The sequence below is a fragment of the Phodopus roborovskii genome, unplaced genomic scaffold, assembly GCF_943737965.1.
Source record: "Phodopus roborovskii unplaced genomic scaffold, PHOROB, whole genome shotgun sequence".
In the NCBI taxonomy this organism is placed as follows: domain Eukaryota; kingdom Metazoa; phylum Chordata; class Mammalia; order Rodentia; family Cricetidae; genus Phodopus; species Phodopus roborovskii.
Genome location: NW_026126407.1, coordinates 46324323 through 46347224, shown reverse-complemented (window position 1 = coordinate 46347224; position 22902 = coordinate 46324323). Strand labels below are relative to the sequence as shown.

Sequence of the window (22902 nt, the reverse complement as noted above, 5' to 3'; positions counted from 1 at the left end):
CCTTAGCCCACTCTACAGACTAGCAAAGCAAGGTTTGAAACAGCACACCAACCTGTCAAACATCTGAATTGGTGACTGAGTCAAAGTGAGCTCAGTCTGTGTCCCTAAGAATCTTCAGAGAAAACCCAGAAAAAGGTTCATCTGTGTCACACTCCTTCCATGACCCTCCTAGCCCTCTGAATGGTCCTGAGAAGAGCCAGTTTAGGGATGCAGACTTGTGGCCTCCCACTGTGTAAGCGTAGGTGACATACAAGAGTTCTGAAGAGACACCCCCACATGGCAGTGGCTGTTGGAGAAGTGGGTGAAGAACCACATCCCACCTCTCCTTCAAAGATGAAGCCAGGCTGGCTGCAGGGAGTGTCTACAGCAGAACAGGTGTGCCTGGTATGTGGGACACACAACCAGGTCTGGTTAATGAAGGCTTCTGGGAGGAAAGGTCACTGGCACTGACCTAGAGGAAGGCCCAAATTGTGCCAAGCAAGCAGACCTTGCAAAGGTCTGAGCCTGGAGACTGGGCCAAACAGAGGCCTGTGGGAGCCCAGGGAAGAGGGAAGGAGCGGAGAGCAGGGCAGTAGGTAGGACAGGCTCCTGTGGAGAATGCATTAGGAGCATCAGATGGGTGACTTGGCCCCCAGGCTGACCCCATGAGGCTGATGCTTGTTGACAATCAATAGAAGTACAACCTGCACACGGCCAGGGCAGGGTAGGGCAGAAAAGGGGAGTGTGCCTGCCTGTATGCTGCCCTGGGAACACAAGTGTGAAGACCTGGTTCCTGATCCCCGAGGATGGAGGAGTCGTGGTGTGTCCTCCAGGCTGGAAGAGTCATACCAGCAGGGACCATCCTCCGCCTGATCAATATGTGCAAGACCTGGCACACAGTAGGTGGTGGACAAATGTTTTTCCGGGCGAACAGATGGACATGGATTGGCTCTTAGCTAAGAAAATCTCCAATCCCTGTGGAGCAGAGGGAAGCTGTAGTCCTTGGGCTTTGTGTCTACACGCGGCCCCAACCTGCCCTCTTGTCTTCTCCCTGCTCCCTGCTCTAGCCTGGGTCCTTGTCCTCCTTGTCCAGGGTGTGTCCCTTCCCTCACCTCTTTGCCTACAGTCTTGCTTCATGGACCCTTCTTCCTCATGAAAGATGTACGTTTGGTGTGGCAGTGGCCTCTCTTCACCGACCTAGCATAGCCCTTCCCCACACAAGCCCAGGTCCCTGCTCCCCTCCAGACAGATTCCTTTGGGCTTTCAAGCCAACTGAGAGGAGTCCTCTTGGGTGACTCAGGCCTTTGGCATTTCATGTCTATATGTGTCATTCTGGGGTCACAGATACATGCTGATTAATTTTTCTGAAAGTCAGTCAGCTTGAGAGTGTGTTAATATAAAGATGAAGGTTTGGGTATGGCGTAGAATGGGCCTTCTGAGAGAGGGTAACATGTCTAATAATCCCTTCCCTGGGCCTTGTGGCACTGTCCATCATGGGCCTGGCCATGTTCGGATATAACAAGACGGAGGCCCTCTCCATAGTAGCATGCTGGTAGTGTGTTTTTGATTTCTGAGACTCCAGAGCTGTAAGCTAAACAGACTTCTTTAAACACTCAGCTGCTCAGCGATAGCAACAAAAACCAGGCTGTGAAAGCTATGAGGGGAGTGAGCCTAACTCTGGAGTCCACCTCCCTCCTAGCCCCAGTTCCCAGCCCGAGCATCTGAGTCTGATGTGTGGTTGGGGACACCGTAGCCACATCCTCAGAAGACATGACAAAGAGGAGCCCAGTGAAACAACCTCATGTGGGTGACCCTTAGGGAGGAGCCCCAATACACTAGCTCACAGCCATGCCACCCTGTGCCCCCTGCTCACCTGTAGTGTATCCCCAAAGGAGAGCTTGTGAATGATATGTGTCATGTCCGGGTTTTGAGGCTGGGCTGTGGCACTGTGTGTGGACACATGGAAGTTGCCGGGGACCTAGAGAAAGAAAGGCAGGTTTCATGTACCTGTGTGGCTGTCCAAGGGGGTTGACTGCAAAGGCTGTGTGACCCACAGACATACAATGGGACTGGAACTCTGGCTTGTAGCATGACTTTGAAGAAAACTGGTATGCTCACAGAAGCTACTGGAAGAGAGATCAGGGATAACCCAGGGCAAGAGTGCATCCAGGTGGGCATCAGACACAGCCTGACTCAAATCGACAGCATTCGAGACTGATAGCTCAATAGAGGTGGGGTGCCCTCTGAACCAGCAAATGACTTCCTCAAACACTAAACCAAGTGCACATATACTCAAGTTGGCCTCATCATCATAGACAGGGAATCCCAAGAGACTGACTCTGGTGTCCTTGCCGGCATTCATCTTCCCTCCACAGATCCCAGCAGAAGATCTGAGTAGCTTCTGTCCTGGGTTCCCAGGGTCTGCTCACCCTAGCCTCTCCCCAACACAGACCCTTCCCCAGGGCTGTGAGAGCAAGTGTGTTAAAGCCTGCTTTTGATCATCCCACACCTCAGCCCTAAACCCTCCAAGGCTTCTAACAGTTAGCCTGCTCTTTTAAGGTGGTTTGTTACACAAGAGTTCATGTGCTGGGGGTGTGGCCTCACTGTGGCCATGAGCACAGAGACAGGACCTCTTATGATGGGGGCCTAGTTGGGGGTGGTGATCCTTAGGCGGCTAAAGGACACTGATCTCAGAAGGGATTAATGTGGTTCTCTTGGGGCTAGGCTGGTTTTTGAAAGAGCAAACCTGCCCTGTCCTGTTTCTGGCTTCCTGTCCCACCATGGCATCCTTCCTTTAGGATGCTTTCTGTCACGTGTCTACCATTGTGATGTTCTCCAAGAGGCCAACTGATGGGCACCTGATCCTGAACTTTCAGCCTCTAGGGCTAAACAGATAGCTTTTCTTTATCCATTATTGCCTCAGTATTTCACTATGGCAGTGAAAAAACCCTGTAGAGCCTGCAGGCTTCTGAGATACATTCTGGCCACTGGTCACACAGTCCTACTCTGTAGGCATCATCAGCACCACTGTTACCTCCCTGGGGGGTGCACTGGCACTGGGAATAGTGTTCTGCACAGCCCCATCTTGGGGCCTTTGTGCTGGCCACTCATTCCTGGAATGCTTGTCCATCAAGCTTTCCCCATCTCTCTCAGCCCCATGCTCAGGCTGAGGAGGGCCCTCAGCTCTGTTTTGGGTACGTTTGGGGAGGGCTTTGGATGGGGAAGAACTCCCTTGTGCAGAGGCCATAAAGCCTGAATTTTCTCAGGTTTCTTCCTGAGGCCTTAGCACAGAGATAGCACAAGCAAGAGGTATGCCCGAGAGATAGGAAACCCTAGAACAGAATGGGGTCAAAGAAGAGTAGAGTTGCAGGCAGCAAAAGCAGGGAGGTGAGGCCATTTAGCTAAAATCCCAACTGCCACACTGAAAACCCAGGGTCTTTCTCAGTCCAGCTGCTATGGAGGGAGGAACATGGCTACAGCCTGGTATGGGACAGTTCCCTGTTTCAGGCCCTGGGCCGCAGGACTCCAGCTGGACAGCCTGTCTTCAATAGCAGCCGAAGCTCAAACTCCTATGAGCCATAGCTAAAGAGGGCAGCCCAGGGGGTACAGAAACGACAGCTCAGGAAGTTCTCTAGAATGAACAGAGCATGGCCTGCCTCAGGGACCCAACACAAGTGGCACTTGAGCTCATGCCCAGTTGTCCCTGTGTGCGTGTTTTCCCATCAGAAAATGGGGATGATGACCACAGAGGTTTGAGAATGACAGAAGCACACAGGCACATGGAATGAACACACTTTAGTATTCACAGAGTAGGGGTCCTGGAAGAGCAGGCATCAGGTTTCGAGGAAAAGCCACTGCTTTTGAAAACACTTTCATGCTTCCTTTCACAGTATAAGTAATACCTGCATTTATTTCTATTACAAAACCTGCCCAGGGCTGGGTTTAGCTCCATAGAGATGTAGTTAGGTATCTACCTCAGGAAGAGCACCTTGCCTCATATACACAAGGCCTTGGGATCCATTCCAGCACCAGGAAAGAGAAAAAAAAAAAAGCCATTTACATGATGCTCTCAGAATTCCTGAGACTGACAGTGTCCCATCAGGTTTCCTGACAGCCTTGGGTTTGGGGTCTCTGTCCCCAAAGTTAAGAGAGTAGAGAAAACTGGCTCCCGCGTTATCTGCCACCCGCTGCCAGCCCTTCGAGGCTGTGACTCAGTAACCCACTCCACGACACACCAAATCCATCACAGGGGTCTGAGTCACACAAGCACACGCTGAGCTGAAGAAACAGAAGATGATGCTTTTAGAACCTGTGACTTAGGCACCTACGTCAGTGTCTCAGATGGATTTTAAAAATACATAGCTGGAGTTGGGCCCTCCCCCCCTTCCCTCTGCCTTCCTTCCAGGGGCAGCCATGATTAGCAGGGCTACCGGGCAGATTCAGTCTGAGCTGCTGGGGGCTGCCAGGGCACCTGCAGGTAAACCGGCATCTCACTGTTGGTCAGCTTCCTGATGGGTGACAAAGGGCCATGTCTATAAAAGTGCTATAAAGGGGTCAAGTCTATGTCTAATGATGAGAGATCATGGAGGGACAGCTGCTCTTTTTGTCCTCATAGCAGGCTGTCACACTGGCTACTTTTTAATTTATTTTATTTTTTGGGAGGGGGAGGCTTCCAGACGGGGTTTCTCTGCATAGCCCTGAAATATAGTTCCTGGTTGTCCTGGAACTTGTTCTGTAGACCAGGCTGGCCTTGAACTCAAGAGATCCACCTGCCTCTGCCTCCTAAGTGCTGGGATTAATTTAAAGGTGTGCACCATCACTGCTGGGCTCACACTGGCTGTCTTAATGACAGCTCCAGAGACACAAGGCCCCAGAAACGGAGAGTGGGTGTGGTCAGGAGTCTCTACATTCGCCAAAGGGCTGGATGGATAGTGGGCCAAGCTGTGCCTGAAGAACATGGCCACTCTGGTCATAGCATGTACAATATGTTAAAAGCAGTAGCCACATACAGGACTCAGGGCCAGTGGCCAGAGTGCCTGAGTTTAGACCTAGCAGAGGTCCCTTAAATGCTACTGAATTCCTATGCTCTGGTTAAAGGCCAGTAAGAATCCATTGGACGGTGGTCATAGAACAAGGGCTAGTTAGCTCTTTCACAGGCTACCATGTCCTCCTCTGGCTCAGAGAGGCCCAGTTCCTTGCATGTTTGCTGTCCATGTGCAGTGTGCAAATGCACTTATGCCAAAGTGATGTCAAGCACAGGCTGACAAGGGCAGGACAATAGCCTACAGGTGAGTTACAAGGCAGGAGAGGGAAGAAGACCCATGCCTGCCCAGTCATCACATCATGAAGCACTTTATATGTTTGATTTGGTTGCTATGAGGTAGATATTAACATAGCCATCCCTCTCTCCCTTACAGAGTTTGGTGTCCTTAGCCAGGACACCAGAGTCAGGCTTTTTAAATACACATTGGTTGGTCTGACTTGAAAGGGCAAGTTCTGCTTCATCCAAGGCCATCTGGGATCCACAACATAGCCCACCTAAAGGAGCAGAAGACCAGGTAGGTGGTGTGACACATGAGTCATCAGGAGTGTGCATATTTAAATGCAGTGACCACATCTCACAACTGGGAAGGGAGGACGTATGCACATGTGCCTGGTAATCTTCCACTGTCACACTGTCACCACAGGCACCCTAACAGCCCCACCACAGGGAGATCACCCATTCCCCACCACAGCACTTGCTTTATTATCTATCTAACTATATTATCAAAGTGATGCAATTTTTTTTCAAGGCTTTACCTGTATGTTGGCTGCTGTCATTCACAAAGTAGCAATGTGTGTACAGTATCTTGAAATTCTTCACAACTGTAATGGGAGTGTGAATAGCAGCAGCTTTGGGTAACAAAGTCACAGGTATAACTAACACTGACTTGGGTTTTTGGATTGTATTAACTGCTGTAGGAAATGCTAACTTAGCTTAGTAAAAAGACAGATGAAACAATCTATATTCTTTGGGCTATCTGCAGATAAATCTGTACTCTTTCAGGTTTTAGTGGACCCTAGGTTTATAACAAGGCTTTATACCCTTTGCATGGAAGACCTTGGGATTCTTAAGTGTTTGGTGTCAGGAGTCTTGGGCTTCAGGGGGGCTGGAGGTAAAGTATGGTTCTGCATCCCTCATACTCCCAAGGCAATGATGCTAGGGGTGCAGATTCAGAGTGTTCTCAACCTAAATCTATGACTTCCCACATCATTGTACATTGTTGATTCGTACGGGAAGGGAAGGCCTGTTGCCCAAAACTCTCTCCTTCAACCTCAGACACACATCTCCAAATTCCAGCTTAACATTTCCCTGGAGATACCTGCTGGGAATCAAACATACCAGAATTGAAAGACTGATTCCCAGCCCTTCCTATGGAACCTCTCTTTTCCAAGCTTCCTCAGCTGCAAAACTGCTGTGGAAGCAGGCACTCAGCAGGTTGTTTGGGTCTGTGGGTGCTGTACATGCCACCCCCAATTCACAGCTAAGTCCTATTGACTCTGTCCTCTTCCACTTCAGCTCTCAGCCTTCTCCCATTCCCAGGTAGCCCACAGAGGGGACTATCTACTGGGCTGACCAGCAGATATAAGGCAGGGATGGATATGTCCTGGCCATCGCCACATACCTCCGAACCTCACTGGTCTGTTCACTGTGTTGCCAGAGCCTATGCCTATCTCTGACACAAGGTACACATTTCAAACCTAGGATGAACGGTGACTGTTCACTCATTTATCCAACATGAGCTTAGTGACATAGGTGATAGCCACTGTGGCATTATTTACCATCACGGCTGTAACCTCAGGTGGGCCACCATTTGCTTGGAGAGGAGGAGGAGCTGGGACTTGAAGCCAAGTCTTCTCACCTCCCTCAGTGTCCTCCATTCCAGCAAGGTGCAACCCACATCAGGGGCCTGAAGTCCCAGGGAGTCCAAAGTCTACCCAGTTTCAGAGAGAATTACCAGGCAGTCATGTGCTAATTCTCAGCCTGCTATGGGTTCTGTTGAGGTCAAGTAGGTAGGGAGCAGAAAAAGGGCCCAGGCAGTGTCTCCATACTTTGTTGATGCTGAATTGGCCTTCGAAGCGGCAGCCTGCTCCATTGTTCAGTGGGATCTTCATGGAGTTGTCAATGTGGCCCACTTCATGCCTGCCCATCTCATCTTGGATGTCAAGCCCGACCACTGTGGGGGACAAAGAGAGCAGTCACACATACACACACAGAGTGGGGACCAGCCCACTTCTGCAGAAGCCCGACTTAGCCCTCCATGAACACAATGCCCAGGTAACCCACGGCTACACAATAAGTCAGCCAGCAGAGGAGAAAGTGTCTGCTTGGCTCAGAGGGAGCAGTGTCCTAAACAGTCCCCCCTCATCATCCACCACAAAGTCAAGCACCCCTACCACTGCCTGAAGCTAGTGAGGATGGAGGAAGAGCTAGGAGGAAGCAGGAGCTAGAGCAGACGAGGACACAGGGTCCCGGGTGACTACATGCAAGGCAAAAGGATGTGGAGTAAGAGGGACCACAAGGGTGTGCCACTTGATCTGCCACCTGGATCCTCACTGTGTTCTTTCACCAACGTGACATGACTCAGGTACTCATCAATCTCAGTGCCTCAGTTTACCTTTCTGAAATATGAGGTGATACATTTGAACTTTCAGTGGAAGGGTGTGTGGGTCACAGAGTTAGTAGGTTTGGAACTCAGCACAGGGTCCGACTGGTAGCATATGACAAGTGCTTATCCAGGGCCAGCACTTGCCACACCTCATACTCTGGAGTCACTGGGTGAACAGGTTCAGGCATTCATTTGTTCTTTATCTCTCTCTCATTCACACCTTCCTTTACTCAGTACCAAGTCCCATGTGCCTGCCTAAGCACCAGAATGGCATAATGGAAGAGCCAAGCTGCAGCCCCCAGGAGCATGGGCCCTTTGATGAGGTTCTTCAGTCCACACATGGGAGATCTGTGGTCCCCAGTGGCAGTCCTGACTTCAACATCATTCTGTATAGCCTCACTGTGGTTCAGCTTCTGCACTGTAACAATGAGCAGGCTGCTCTACTGTGTTCCCTGACGTGGTCCCAGTATGTGCAGGGAGAGGCTCTTGTCCACCTTGGAAATGTAGCAAGCTCTTGGCAAGCACACCAGAGGAAGCTTGACACAGAGAAAGAATAGATCTTTTTAAGTAAGCTATTTTTAAGACAACCAGGCATAGAGGGAAGATGGGAACAGTCAAGTTCCTCAGTGGGTATAGGGGAAGTAGGTGCCAGCCAATGTGGAAGTCACCTGACATGGCCATCACAGATGATGCCACTGGTCTGTAATGAGAAAGCTAAAGAAACGCAAGCAATCCCTGCCTGATTCAATAGTTCCACCCGAAGCCAGCTTGCACAGACACTCATGCTCGGACATGTGCAAAAGGCCACTCCAGTCAGCCTTGATGGAAACTGTGACAATTAGAAGCCACCCAAGTGCCTGTCAAAATGATGGTGGCTGGTGGATTGGACCTTGTCTGTGATTCGAAGAAGCGGGTAGAGAATGTACTAACTGGCATGCATGGAGAGGCTGGCACTGGGTCCCTGGAAGGCAGGCTACCTAACCTTCCCATGACTCAGTTATCAAAGGTTTGCTGTGGAGACCAGCAGGCTCACAACAGCACTTGTTATGTGCTAAACACATCACTAAAGAGTTTATGTAAGAACACAGGACCTGAACACTCCCTGTGGGGAAGATGACATTGTAACTATCCAGCCAACATCAGGGGAAACTGAGGCACAAAGGGCTCACGACTGAGAAGCAACAAAGCTTGCACAGGAGTCAGAGTGTCTTGCTTTGAGCTTATCCCCAGGCAGGCAGTTGTTCAGAACAGGCCTTGGTGGGAAAACAGCTGGTTATTATTTCATTAGTAGTGTAAGTAACTTAAAACAAGTTGTGTATGTGTGTGTAGACTTCACAAAAGCTCTACAACATGTAGAGTTATAGCTATCCAAGAAGAACACAGAAAGCAAACCCAAGGATGCTTAAGTCTCCCCTATAAAATGGAGGGGTATTTGCATTCCAGACCTGGCATCCTCTATGTTACTCACGAAGCCCAGTACAAATGCCTTGTAAGTAGCTGCCATCCTTTGGACCAGTTCCTTACAAAGGCCTGTGTGATAGAGGCTTGGACCACAGATTCCAGTGCTTTCAGGAGGTGGCAAATCTTTAAGAGTGGTGCCTAGCAGGACGCCCTTACTGTTACTAGGCCTGAAGGGGACAGTGAAATCACTGCACTTTGCCCTCTCTCTTTTGCATCTTTAGTTTGAGGGGAACAGATCTACCTATCCCATGTTCTCATCACACCACAGGACAATGCACCAGCCAATCACAGACTGAGATGTGCAACACCAGGCCCCTGCACTTCTTTCTCTTTCTATGTTGGTGATCTCTGACATTTTACACTAACGCATGATAACACAGTGATCCCTGTGCTAGCTATATTGTCTAGGAAATAATGATAGGAAGAAAGTCTGCCCATTTTCAGGTCAAATGCAATGCATTTTTTCTCTGAATGCTTTCATCTGTGGCTGTTGAATCTATGGGTGTGAAACTGCACACATAGAGTGACTATGTGTATAGATATACACACTGAGGGAAAACAGGCCTCCACTGTCACCACAGGCTGCTTAGGGGACAATGACATACTGGGACAACAAAAAGGAACACAAAAGGGGTACTTTTGTGGTTTAAAAAATACATCTATATTTCCCCCTGTACCAAAATTCTAAGTATGCACTCTACTACTGAGCTACATACAGTTCTATATTTTGAAGGTGTGTCTTGGAAATAATTCTTGTATTAGCTGTATAATAAGCAGCAATGTCACAGCCATGTACATTTACAGTGCTAGGAATGGAACCCAGGGCCTTAACATGCCAGGCAAGTGCTCTACCCCCTTGGCCCCAGGCTAAGAATATTATTTTGTTTTTGAAAGATGATACCTGTAGTATGACCTCAGCCACATTCAGAAATGCACAGGAAGGAAGCCAATGGGACATAGTGATGTCAGAATGTCCACAGACCCCGTCATTGGGTGGTGGAATTATGGATTATTTCCTCTGCTTCTCTGGGTTGTCCAGATGAATGTGCATTTTTGTGTATAACAAAGTCTTTTTGTGTGTGTGAGTGGTACCGGAACCCAGGGTCCCTAGCATGCTGGGCACACCACTGAGCTACACCCTGCCCTGAAGGTCTTTGAAAGAAAAGCCATTGTGCTGGGCTCTGGTGGGTTTAAGTCATAGACCAGCAGAGCTGGCAGAACCCCTGGGGAGCGGAGCACAAAGACTGGCACAGCCAGCAGCCAGGGTCACCTGTCCTGTCCGAAGTCACACTGTCTGCCCCTGGGACAGAGCCTAGAGCCACATCCCTCCCAGCCCTTGTTCTGCTGGTCTAGTCCTCTGGCCTGACTAAGAATTTCCTTGCTTCACAGATACAGACAGCCAGCTCCTGAAGGAGAGGCTGCCAGATAAGTTATTTTCCTAAGAAGAAGAAGAGAGAAAATGAAAACATAAAAATAAATAAAAGTGACCTATTTCAACAGGTTCCCTGGCCCTGGGCCCAATGTGGGCTCCAAGCTGTGATGTCACTCTCACCAAAAGCAGGAACAGAGCTGAATGTCTCCCTGTCTCTGTCTGGGCCCACCCAATGTTCTGTCCTTGCGGGCTGTGCTCCTGAGCCATGTCCTGTGATCGGAAGGGAGGGGTGGGAAGAGGCTTGGGCTATGGACCTGGTGAGGCTGAGGGATGGCTAGAACCATCAATGCAGACAAGATAACCCACCAGTACAGCAAGGTACCATCTCATGGGAACCCCTGGTACTAAAGGGAAACTAAGATGACCAAGGTTTATCCGGAAAAGGAGGTGGGTCCTGCCTCCAAATCAGACTTCCACTGGTTTTATAGAAATAATTGTCTCGATTAAAACAGCAAACACAGGAGATCTAAAGTTAGAAAGATGCCAGGGAGCGTCTCACTGACAGTGTCCCATGGGCTTCTGTAGCTGTGGGCTGCGTAGGCCAGGGCTTGGGGTTCACTGGCTTCTCACTTTAACTGCTTGAGAGGTCATGTGACTCCCACAGGAACTGTCCTGTGGCCCTCAGCCACTGACAGGGATAATAACACTGCTAACAGCTGAGGCAGATTTATGGTGTTGCCCCACTTCAGGGCATGCTGGGTGCCAGTCTCAAACCACACCTCAGCCGGCACACATATCTGGGCTCATCCTTTTGCCTGGTCTGGTCCCATCCCTCTCTCCTTTATGGTTTCCTCTCTCCACAAACCACTTACTCAAGGATTTTAGGCTTAATAAACCAGAAAGACTCCACCACCCTGTGCCACCTGCACCAATGTAGTCCCTCTACAGAGGTATATGAGATGTCTCTGATTCCAGAAAACCTCCAGGTACGTGCTTAATTATATTCCTTTAAAAAATAGGTGGGGGCTGTCATAGGCCACATGTGATTTTCAGCTGGTGGCATGCATTTAGCTCATCCCAGATGGCTCACCACGTCTGCACACAGATCACCCACAGGGCAGCTGGCTGAAACAGAAGGCTATTTGGAATACTCACATTCACAGTGCAAATTGGGTAAACTGATGTTGAGACTGACGTCAATTTTGCCTCCGCTGTCCTTGTCTGGGTCATCGACGTAGAGCTCATTCACCCTGAGGGACAGACAAGTACAGAACCCGTACTGAGATGGAAACACTGATCCTGCCCACAGGGGATGGACAGCCAGGAGCCACCTCACTTGGTGGCTAGTGCTCAATGACCCAGATACCCATGTGGGTACAACAGTATGCACATGTCAAGGTCCCAGGAGGCAGGGCTCCAGGCTCAAACCACCCTCCAACACAGCTTTACCAGAAAAGACAGCAGTTACTTAGGAAGAAGGAGGGGTCCAGTAAGAACATTTGGCCAGATTCAAGTTCAGGTTCTGGCTCTAGCACTTTCTACCATCCCCCCAATAACACATCTATTGAGGAACAACACTGCCTATTTCTGATGGGGTGGCTGAACCATAAAGTGAGAAACAGAGTGTCACTATGGCCTAGGGCCTGGCACCAATAGGTACACAGTGCCTACTGCCTACTCTTTGGGAGCCCTCCTTATAAAGTTCCAGGGATGAAGTCCAGGTCTCCCACAGGACCAGACTGCTGTACTGGATTCCGAGGGCTGCTGTTATCAAGTGTCACAAAGCTAAAGGCTTAAGCAAAGCTTACCTCATACTTGCATAGCACATCCTCTCCTCTCCACCGCTCCCACCCTCATGCAGGCTGGCCTGGCTGGCTAACCTAGTTGTTCCCATCTCAAGAGCCTTCATGTGACCACATCTGGCATGTTCTCTGTGGCATGTAGAGTGACACAACCATAGACTGCAGGGGTGAATGATGAGATCATTATTCCATTGCCAGAGTTATAGGGTAGGTGGCCCCAGACAGCCACACCACCTTGCTGCCAGGGACAGCAACAACACACATTTATTCAACAGATTCAACAGTTTGGGGGGGCATCTCCTGCCTGTCAGGTTCCAGAAATGTCAAGACACATAGTCTCCGCATTCATCAGGCTCACAGGCAGAATCAGCCCTGGCTCACCTCATAGATAAGTGCCACAAGGAGACCTGTAGGCCTCAGAGATGATGACAAGGCATGGTCTCAGCAGGGGGAGAGTCCCCTACAGCATGTGCCAAGGCCCCAAGCAGAGAGGGACTGGGCTGACAGAGGGACTGAAAGAGGGTCATGGCAGATGCAGTGTGAAGGTCCAGGTGTGGTGCTGTGACAGCTCGAGCAGCCGACTTGACACTGAGCATAGCCATGTGGTCAGGCTTGTGCAGGCTCAAGGCCTAGAGGAGCCACCACGTACCCACAATGTAGTAGGTGACCACAATGGTCCAGAAACCATGGATGCTGGGAGCAGGCAAGGATGTGCTGATGGACACACATGGAGATGGGCCAGGGGAGGCATGCAAACGGATGCTTCCAGTTCCTTCCTTCCTCACTAAGCCAGGGGCCCATGAGCATGTAGCAGAAGCATTGAGGAGGGGACAGACTAGCTGCCCAGATAACTCCCCATGGGGAAGGGAAACCCCAACTCTAGGCCTGGCCTCAAAGGCTGTTAGACTGAGAAGTGTGGGAGAAGGTGGGCTAAGCTATGCGAAGCCCTCATGGATAGGGACCAGGGATGCTGGTCAATAAATAGGAAGTTACAGATGACTGGAGAACTGCTGTTGTATAGCACAGGCATGGTGACTACAGCAATAACACGTTGTGGCTTTTTGTTAGTTTTTTTCTTCTTTCGAGGCAGGGTTTCTCTGTGTAGCCCTGGCTGCTCTGGAAGCTCTGTAGACCAGGCTGGCCCTGAACTCAGAGACCTGCCTGCCTGCCTCTGCCCCTGTAGTACTGGGATTAAAGGTGTGCACCACAACCTCCTGGCAAGAAAATATTTGTAAGTGTTCTCTCACAAAAGGCATAAATGTTTAAGGTGATGGATGTACTAACTAGATGAACTGATAATTTAGCAATTTATCAAAATGTCACCTTATAACCCGCTTTGTCAATTAAAAATAAAATAGGAACTGAAGAGGTGGCTCAGTGGTTAACAGCATTCTAGGGACCCAAGGTTTGTTCCTAGCAACCGTGTTAGGCAGCTCACAATGCTCAAGGCGAACTAGTGACCTCTTCTGACCTCTATAAGCACCTGCCCTCACATGCAAATCCCCATATTCACACATGTGCACACACACACACACACACACACACACACTTTAAAATGATAAAAATTATTTTTTAAAAAATACATAAAACAAACACTTGAAATAATCCATATAGTTAGATCTGTTGGGTCAGATTGTACTAGAAGCAGACTCCCAAGGAGTCCTGTGAGTGAGCAGCCATCTTGCTGAGAAAGAACAGATCAATCAGGCCCAGCAAGTGATTTTTTGTTTTTACTAAGATCTCATTGAATGTGATACAGCCAATGCTTAATGAGCAAGAACTGTGGCTCAGGGACACAGCCAGACACTGAACACCCATCTCATTTTGCTGGGCAAAAGGGGAGAGGGGTACCCCCTAATCAAGGAAGTCAATTATAGAAATTCATGCCATCCTATCTGCTCCTGTGGAAAGTCCTCATTCCCATTTTAAAACCAGGGAACCAGGGTTCAGAGGAGGTGTCTTCCATCCTAAGAGCACACAGCAGAATGACTGGGCTGGAATCTCAGCCTCGCGCCCAAGCTCCAAGTTTTCCAAGGTACCCAGCTTCCTCTTCTCCTCAGTATCTAGGGTCAAGGACAGAGCAAGAATGTGGGGAGAGTCTTGGAGGCTTATCCAGGCAGTGCTGGAAAATATTGTGCATAACCAGTGGGCAAGGAGCGAACAGGCCATGTGAGATTCAGTCAGAGCAGGGTCCTTTTCTGCTAAATTTTTCTTCCCGACTCATCAGCACCTGTTTCTACCATGGCCTTGATTCCAAAGAACTATCAGTCTAGTAAGGACATTGCTGTGTGATTAACTGAACAACGGCCGAAGGTGAGAACTTCCCTTGCCTGGAGAACTCCTCCATGAGCGCTTACCTTTCCCACCTGGTAAGACCTGGACCTTTGCGCACTGCTCAGGGATTATGGGGTGAGGTCATTCCCTGGCAATCCTGGGAGATGACCTCAGCAGAGCCAGGCAAATCCCAGGTGTGGCTCAGGTGAGCTCATTGCCCCAGGGAGTCTTCTCCCAGGCAGGGATCCCTGTCTCCTAGCCAGAAGAACTGGAGCGGGCAGCTGCCAGGGCTGAAGAGCCTCACAGCACAAAGGGGCTGAAGTGCCTGAAGGGAGGACAAATGCATGGCCTGTGGCAATCTGGGCTGGTGGTTATGTAAGGCCAGAGCTGGCTGCTGCCCCTGGCTGTAAGATGTATATGGCTCAGTCACCACACCGCCTACCGATGAGGTCAGCAAGGCTGCCTTCTGTGTCCAAGGCAAATGTTCCAGGCCGGCGAGCTTCCTGCCTCCCCAGGTGCAGCCTCACCCACAGCCACCCGTGCAGGGCTGCCAAGGCTGACTGGCTCCACTGGCTGGGGCTGAGCTGGTTTTAAAAGGCTGACAGGCTGCCACGAATAAGCTCACCTCTAAGAAAAGAAACATTCGGTGGGCACACTGTAGTTTAGGGACTCTTACTGGCCCGACACCCCATAACCAGCTCAGCACATGAGAAGGCCTATGAGCTATCCTCCTGCCTCTGTCACTTAGAAGCTGAGGTACCTGGGACAGGTGCTTCACCTCTCAAGCCCTCATCAGAATAGCTAAGGAGTCCCAGGTGGAATTTAAAATAGAGACTAATCTATGACAATAAAAATCTCAAGAATGGTGGTAGGAGGGTGTGCACAGGAGCCTTCTAGATGGCAGAAAGCTATCATGGCTCAACTAAGATGATGGCTAGGAGAGTGAGTTCACTGACCTCGACTTTCAGACTTGTGCATCTGGTGGAAGTCATATATGCTTTAATAAAAAGAAACCAATGAGGGAAGGAGGTGGGAGAAGGGAAGAGAAGGAGGAAGGAGGCAAGGTTCTCAATAGCTCTCAGGGCTACTGGAGGTCAGGCTGCCTAGGCCAGGAGATAGATGGATGATAGATACAGATAATAGATAGACAGACAGACAGATAGAAACAGCACATGTCTCATTTTCTCTCCAGGGCTGACCACAGGCTCTACTTGGCAGAGAAAACAATACCAAGGAGTGCCCAAGCTGCCAAGGATGACTTCCTGGCTGCAGTACCTCCAGGCTGACTAACCTTGGACAATGGGGCTTTATCTTCAATAGCCTCAGTTTCCCTAGAAATAAACTGGGTCTTCCGTAACAGTTGATCCTCTATTTTTATAGGTGTTCTATCCTTGGAGTCAACCAGTTGAAGATTAAAAAAAAAAAAAAAATCTCAGAAACAGAAACTGACTCTGTATGGGACACACAGGACTTCTTTCATTGTTCCTTAAATAACACAGTGTCACAACTATGTGCACAGCATGCACTGTGGGGTAATGTAAGTCATCTGGAGCTTGGGTGGGGGTGGGGGAGTGGATCTAAAGTAGACGGAGGAGGTTCACAGGTGACATGAGAACATCACACTCTCTAGGGTCCCAGAGACCCCCAATGATGCTGATATATCAATAATGAGACTGCTAAGGTGGCCAATGAGACCAAGAGGAGCGTTGAGCATAGTCCTACTACAGATTGGATGCGCAGCCTCTAGCCATTATCTTTATCGTTAATACCAATGAACATTTAATGAGCTGAAATAACAAGGGCACTAATTATCTCAATTGCAAAGTGTTGTGGTGAAGGTCAAACGCATTACGCATGGAAGAGTTGTAGCACAGCCCTGCCTAGTGTATTCTGCCCCACAAATAAGAAAGCTGGGAGATGCCCTAGCTCTGAACCCCAGGTCATGCCGGGGACAACAGTGGGCTTTTGCATGTGGCATCTCTGTAACACAGCAAGCCAGTGCTGGACAGGATTACCGTGTCTTCAGTAAGGAACACAGGCTGCAGGAGGCAGAGAAGGATGCTACAAGGCAGTGTCCTGCATTTCCCACTGTGTTACACTGTCTGGAGAGGAGAGGAGTCCCTGGAAATCAGGACATCCCCCGGGGAGACTGGTGATGCAGGTGCCACTGTCTTTTCTGATAATCTTCAGATGGGCCGCCCTAGGGCCCCAGGGCCTATGGGACATGGAGGTCCTTAGGTCCAAAGGCTTTCTGCTCTACAAACCTCCATTACCTCCTCCTCTCACACTGAAGTAAGCAGTAGTGAATGAGCCTCCCCACCCCAAATGAGGACTCTTGATAAAGTTCTGTGGAATGAACACAAACTTGGAGGGGGTGCACAGGAGAGTGTGGGTGTAGGTTCTCAGGAGTCCCGGGAAGAAGAAGGGTGTGTGCTGGTGGAGGAGTGGGGGCACATTCCAGGTGGGGGACACTAACCAGCACAGCACTGCATGGCCTGAATGCATGGGGAGGAGGTGGGTGAGTCTTGGCCTTGTAGGGGAGAGGATGAAAGGGTTAGGAGGCATTGGTGGGGGGGATGTAGGTGGAATGCAGGCGAAGGCCTTGAGATTCTAGGCTGAGGCGTGAGTCTGATGACATCTATGGAAAACAATTTTATTTGCTTTTAGAAGAGCTCTTGAATAGTTCGGATTCTTGCCCAAGGTTGCTGGCCTCCATGCCTAACAATCTGATCAAATGGAAATTTCCATGCAGTGGGGAGGCCTCTGTAAAAGGTAGGGTGAGAGCGGGAGGGGAGGTTGACCAGTGAGCCCTAGACCCTTAGCTTTTAAACCCTGACTTCTGTAGTGAAAGGAAAATGATTGCCTAACGGATGGCGTCCACAGCCAGCTGCCTACTCCTTACCAGGGCCTGCCACTCATGTTCTCTCTTCCCCAAACCCACTTTTCTGGGGTGACCTTTCTGAACAATGAATCTGTCACGCTGGGCCCAGGAGCCTTCAAGCCTCCCACTGCTAAGGACAAGGCCTGGGTACTCTATAATGTGACATCTTAGTTCCACCAGTCCTGGCCACAATCCAGACTCAGTACAGGGGTGCTGGGTAGGAGGGAACCCTCCACTCTTCCTGGGGCTAAGCTCCTAGTCCCCCCAATTTTGGCCCAGTATAAGGACATTTAGGATCCAGCTCTTATATTTTGGTTGTGAGCCTAGCCTTTAACAGCTGAGCCATCTCTCCAGCCCAACCCAGCTCAAGGTAACCTCCAAGCTCCTACTTCCTGAGCAGCCTCTTCCAGCTTGATACCTTAACTCTATAGGAGAGCCTTGAGTCTTCCATTCAATAAGTTTTAAATTTAATTTTAATTTGTTATCACTATTGTGTGTGTGTGTGTGTATGATGTGTTTGTGTGGGTACATACATGGGGGTCAGGGGACAAATCTGTTGAGTAGATTCAACTTGGGTTGTGAGTTCTGCATGAGCCCATGCTTTTGCCCACTGAGGGATTTGGCTCTAAACATCAGTAACTCTAACCAAAAAAGTCATGGCTTTCATGCACTCAAGGCTCTAAAACATGTCCGGCAGAGATGGGTAGGATGATGGGATGGGGTGCTCAGGCTGTAGATGTCCACAGGGCTTAGACTATGCTCTTTCCCTTTTACTAACCTTATGGGTTTTTAGCCATTTGGTGCCTCAGTTTTCCCCAGAAACTTCAAGGGATAGTGACAAATTTTGAGGCAATCATTGTAAGATACTGACCTGGGCATATGAGCCTAGTGTGTAGCCACTTATAATACCTAGAAAGCACCATAAGGTATATTATGTTAAAAACAACTGGGCAGCTACATTTTTTTTAATAATAATCATAAACCCTACCAGGTAAGTAGCTATTAAAGTCTTTATGAACTTGGCAGTCAAGGGCTAGAATATTACACAGCCACTTTCTGAGAGGTGGGTATGTCCCTGGATACACTGGATCTCCAAATATCCCAGGGGACACTTTTTTTTTTTTTTTTCTCATTCTGGTCAACAGCCTGGCCACAGCCCAGGTTGGAAGCCAAGCACCCATAAAACCTCCTCCCTCTCACTCAGCAGGGCAGAATGAGCATCTCCCACCACTGATGACCACAGGGTAGGGATGCAGTGTTGACCCAGCCAGCAGTGACCTCATTTCCTTGAGTTATATACATTCTCATGGCAAGAGGAATCCGCTGACCCACTGTGGTCGGTCACAAAGCCACCGGACAGGCTACCCCAAAAGAGAATGAATTCTCCTTCAGTTTTTCCCCATCCTATGCTTCCTGGGTCAGGAGGAATTCTCCTTCAGTTTCCCCTATCCGATGCTTCTATTAAAGAAAGGAGCCCAGTGTGGGCAATGCAACCGTTTCTAGGCTGCTGTGTGAAGTCGTAGGCCTGCCTGGACCCCTGATAAGTTGGTACCACAGTGAGGAAGGACAGGGAGGGAGGTAGCATGGAGCAGTCAATGGGCCAGGTTCAAGCCTTCTCAGCCCTCTTCCTTCCTCCTGGGACCACAGCATCCAGGAGGCAGGAAGAGGAAGTCCCTCAGCAGGGGAGGGGAGGGCACAGGGAACACACTGTGCTCTGCCACTAGCCCTGCCCTAGGTAAACAGTAGGCAAAGTCCACTGTCAGGGCTTGCTTGAGCAGCCCAGCCTGCTACACTGCTTTCGCAGGCCCAAGCTCTGACATCAAAAATCACTTGTATGTGGCCATACCTCCGTGCCACAGGCACGCCCTCACTGGGCTGAGCTGACTAAAGCTTCCTCAAGTGTTACAGGTACACAAACACCAAGGGAAAGAATCTGACTGATGGCTAAGTCCACAGGCCTTGTGTTAAGCACCCTTTAGCCAGGCCATCTTGTTCAGTCCTCGGGAAACATCAGGTCCATCCAACTATCTGTCCTACCCCCACAACGCCCCTCACTAACTAGCTCCATCCCCGCACCACTGTTCCTCAGAGCACTATGGTGTAGCAATGGTTTCTAGCATTTATATTGCATTATATATTCAAGTAACATGAAGACAGTTTAAAGGAGGTGGGAGGACTATGCATGGTGACGTACAAGTGGGGTCTCAAAACTCAGGAGGGCAGCCTGGGCTGTATAGTAAGACCCCCATCTCAGAAACAACAAATCAAAACAAATCAAATAAAAAAACAAAAGCAAGGGGTTGGAGAGATGGCTCAGCCATTAAGAGCACTGCCTGGTCTAGCAGAGTACCCCAGGTTCAGTTCCCAGCATCCCATAGTGGCCCACAATCCTCTGCAACCCGTTCCAAGAGGTCTGATGCTCTCTTCTAACCTTGGAGGGAACCATGCATGCACATAGTACACAGACTTACATACAAACACTCATACATAAAATAAAAACAAATCTTTAAAGAAGAAAAGGAAAATATATACACAAGAAGATTATGGGTAGCGTTTTATGCAAATGATATGCAGATTGCATGTAAATGACACAGTACAGACTGAGATGTTGGTGAGGGTCCCAGAAACAAACTCTCAAGAGATAACTGGGGGAATAACTACAGTCTACTTGGCCTGCTTGTGTCCACATCCAGCAAGCATGTATGTATGCACAGTAGCCTTAGGAGCCCACAGTCAAAGCGGAAACAATGTTAACTAAGCAATTATAGGGCTGTGGCTCAACCTACACCCTGGCCTCTCCATCCCTGCTTGCTCCCTTTGCTACAGCCATGCCAGCCTCTCCATTCTTCACAGACCCCGAGCCATTCCTGCCTCAGGGCCTTAACACTTGCTGCTGCTCCTCTCCTCAACACCGAAGCCACCTACCTGCACCTAGCAGCTGTCACAGGTGCACATCAGTCACCTACTTAGAACACACACCACCTGGAGAGTGGCCTCTATCCCAGAGGACAGCACAGCCTGCAGAGGCTAGCAGATGCTTACCCATCACACTGTCAGTGTGTTTCAGGGCTTCTTTTCTCCATGCCCCCACCTCTAGCTTGTGACAAGAATAATCCCTGGGACACACAGTAACACAAATACACACAATGAAGATGCTTCTCATGGTCACAGTCACCTGTCAGGGGCTGTGGGAAACAACCACTGCTCTGATCTCTATATGGACCCTGTCATGGAAAGCAAAGCCTTTCCAGAGCTAGAAGGGAAGTTTGAGTTTGATTTACTCTCACACATTCGACTCAGAGAGGTTCAGTAACTTTCCCAGTGTCTGTGTCTCCTAATGCCTCATCTGGGGCTCTCTCCATAGGTACAAGAAGCTCCCTGGGTTAAAAACAGGGTCAAAGTGACAGGGAGATGTTCCTACACTACCTCCAGATGTGAACTAAGAGAAAGTGGGGCCAGCTTCTCAGGCCTCAGGAGCCATCTCCCTTTGCCACTGTGGGCAAGTACCTCTACCTATCATAACCTCAGTTTCTCTCATAAAATGGGGAATATTTGGGGACAAAGATAGTAATAGCCAGCTGAAGCCATGATGCCCGTTTTTAGTTTCCTATTGTCATATGGCTGAGAAGAAAGGAGATCAAGAAATTCCATGAGTAGAAACAGAAAGTTCCAAGGCTAGGCAGGAGAATAGGGTGTGGCCCAGGCCTATGACAATTCCACAAATTGTAAGCACAGTGACAAAGGGGTTTTGAAGCCTGAGGCCAGGGCCCAAGCCAGGAGGGTTACCAGGCTGTGAGGGACAGCTATCTCTGGAATCAGGGATGGTTGGCTGGTGCCAGCTGCCAGGAAACCCATGCTGTCTCCTCCTGAGTGTGGGCCTGAGAAAAGAGAAGGGCACCTCACCCTGTTAGGAAGTTCCCTGGACCCCTGAGCACTTCGGACTACAACATCAAAGGACTGACAGATGACCCACTGGCCAAACTCAGGTCCAGTGATGAGTAAGTGAGTGAGTGTGTGTGTGTGTGTGTGTGTGTGTGTGAGAGAGAGAGAGAGAGAGAGAGAGAGACTGCTCAGTCTGTGGACCTAGGAACCCCGGTGAAAAGGGAGACGCAGGGCCCTGACAAAGTGGGGATCAATTTCACCCCAAGTTCAAAGCCCTTTTATGATGTCACACACTTGGAAATAGAAGCAAGTCAGTTGCAAGGCTTCCATCCCTTTCCCAAACTCCACCCTCTCCTCATCTGGACCCCAGAAAGCCAGTTGTCCCAGGGAAAAATGACTTACACTTCTGTGGTGATGAATCCGGTGAGTTCTGACAGGAAGAGGAAGAGGATGAAGAGGCAGCAGCAGATGGAGACTGTGGGAAACACGGAGTCAGTGTTAAGGGTGCAGGACGACCCAGGTAGGAGGCCAGTCCTCCTTGCCCCTCCCACTACAGGGGTGGAAAGCTGCTTAGAGCCCCAGTGTCCACACAGAGTGAGGGTACCTTCCCAGAGACCATCAAGCCCCTTTTTACTTTGACCTCAGTGAGTTCCCTTTTCACTTGTGGCCTCAGTGTGTCCCTCTTTTTACTCATGGCCCCAGTGTGAGTCCCCCAGAAAGTCACCATTGGCCTGACTGTGTGATCAGGGTGGGCTTTTTCACACAGGCAACAGACCCTGCTCAACTTCTAAAGATTTCTTTGATGTGGAGTTGGCCTGGAAGAGGCCCGTGTGCTGGTGCACAAGGCGCTCTGTCTTACAATCCCGAGTCCACAGTGAACATGGGGGAGATGCCATGTGACCATCTAGATTCCTGGCTTCTGTGAAATGCATGGCTTCTGTCCCACACTGGGTCTGAGACCAGAGTTCTCTCCCACATCAGGTCTGTCCCTCTGTCTACAGCCAGTGCCTGCCCACCTGGGCATTGTTCAATGTAAGAGCAGAATCAACAGAAGCCATGTGGCAGTTTGGGCTTGCTTCCCAGATCAGTAATATGCACAGCCCTGCCCTGATGCTGGCCAGTGACAGTGGGTCATGGCACCTGTCAACCTGCAGTCACCAGAGGGACAGCTAACATGCCAAAGAAGCTGCCAGGCTGAGCTGAGGTGTGCCATAGATTGGAATTGGCCATTTCTATTTATATAATTTTGAAATTGCAGCAGGATTGCTGTGACACAAGCCTGTATGTAATAGTAGAGAAGCATCTCCGTCCATGTCCATCTGTCTGTCACCTAACTTTCTATCTGTATTCAGGAAGGACCAGCATTTACTGAGCACTTACTACATGCCCATAATGATGCATTAACAAACCACCCCATCATGACACCATGGCACCAGCCTGATGGGGGCTCTGGTGTAAAAATGCAGGCTGAACGAGAAGGGATTGGGTCCCCTTATCCTCTATGGTAGGCTGCAAGGGAGAGCAGGAACACAGAGATGGGGACTGAAATACTCATAACATCTGCCCCACTTTGAAGAAGCATTGAAGAAGACATGGCATTTA

At 49.6% G+C, this 22902-nt stretch overlaps 1 protein-coding gene across 2 annotated transcripts in view; it reads right to left on the bottom strand.

Moving 5' to 3' along the window:
- The window catches only part of Ergic1 (endoplasmic reticulum-golgi intermediate compartment 1), a 100421-nt gene that overhangs the window by 21461 nt on the left and 56058 nt on the right, over positions 1 to 22902 (bottom strand). For both annotated transcript variants that reach the window (XM_051180999.1, XM_051180998.1), the window contains exons 3-6: positions 21703 to 21775; positions 11617 to 11711; positions 7072 to 7196; positions 1853 to 1957 (exon numbers count right to left, since the gene is read on the bottom strand). In XM_051180999.1, the coding sequence (XP_051036956.1) occupies positions 1853 to 1957; positions 7072 to 7196; positions 11617 to 11711; positions 21703 to 21775 (398 nt within the window). The remainder of the gene's footprint in view (positions 1 to 1852; positions 1958 to 7071; positions 7197 to 11616; positions 11712 to 21702; positions 21776 to 22902) is intronic.